This window comes from Halyomorpha halys, unplaced genomic scaffold, assembly GCF_000696795.3.
Source record: "Halyomorpha halys isolate HHAL.00 unplaced genomic scaffold, Hhal_1.1 Scaffold234.1, whole genome shotgun sequence".
NCBI classification, from domain to species: domain Eukaryota; kingdom Metazoa; phylum Arthropoda; class Insecta; order Hemiptera; family Pentatomidae; genus Halyomorpha; species Halyomorpha halys.
The window spans coordinates 443,936-444,942 of record NW_027111802.1 but is presented as its reverse complement, the minus strand read 5'-3'; the positions used below and the strand labels follow the sequence as shown (position 1 = coordinate 444,942).

General features: G+C 29.2%; 1 protein-coding gene across 1 annotated transcript in view; it reads right to left on the bottom strand.

Moving 5' to 3' along the window:
- LOC106679933 (dedicator of cytokinesis protein 1) overlaps positions 1-1,007 on the bottom strand; it is a gene marked incomplete in the record, with an annotated part of 79,196 nt that overhangs the window by 2,816 nt on the left and 75,373 nt on the right. Inside the window, 2 exon segments of the mRNA XM_067049787.1 lie at positions 32-177; positions 274-397. Coding sequence (XP_066905888.1) covers positions 32-177; positions 274-397 — 270 coding nt within the window.

Genomic DNA, 1,007 nt, shown 5'->3' with positions numbered 1-1,007 from the left:
ATAAGGATATATAAATTTAAAGGATATTTACTTTGTTCCTAACTCTTGGGGTCGAGGGAGCCTGACTGATAGTAAGAGAAGTATCGGTTTCATCAGGAAGGTTACAATAATCAGCTTCTCTAGTTTTAGCGGGGAGGGGAGGAGGGTCTTCTTCGCTTGCTGTGGAATCTGTAGTTCCTAAATCAAATTGATTTTCAAATTAAAAAATAAATTAATATTTATTAATAATATAACAAAAAATAATTGATCAATAAAATAATTGAAGACACGAACCGAGTGAATCCCTGTTTCCATTTGTAGAAGGAAGTGAAAGTCTGTTCTGAAACTGACCACTAGGTGGCCGACTCAATCTTCTTTCTTTTTCAACTTCGGATCTCAAAGGGCGCGTTGGAGTCAGCTAAAAATTAAGTACATTTTTTCATATTATAATGGTTAAAATGTGCAATGAACTTAAAATTCACAGAATACAAAAAAGAAAAAATTTCTAGAATCAAATTTCTCACAACCATCCTCTACTTCCAAGGTAAATTTTTTAAACTACTTAGAGAAAAACTTTGTTACAATGCTCTCCTAGGCACCACAGAAAAAGGGTGTTATAACCAGGAAATAAAAAAAATAAATACAGAAAGGTATTTTAATTAGGTTAAGGGAACCCACTGAAGTAGTGGGTTCCTTTAACCTAAATTTTGTGTGATGGATATATGGATTTATCCATTGTAACCTATATTCTATTTTCTTTCTGGCCCATAGTATCATATGAATAATTTTTTTTCACATATTTCATTATACTAATTTTAATTTCTTTTAACTATTTATTTTATTTATTCATTTTTTTTTTTGTATTGTTCAACTGGTAAAAGTAAGAAAGTAACCTATAATTTATTTCTTTAATATAACTTATATACCTATACTTAAAAATATAAATATATATGCACACATATATATATACAATAGGAAAAAGGTAGAATATGGAGAATGGGGAAAGAATAATGTAAGAAATATGAGAA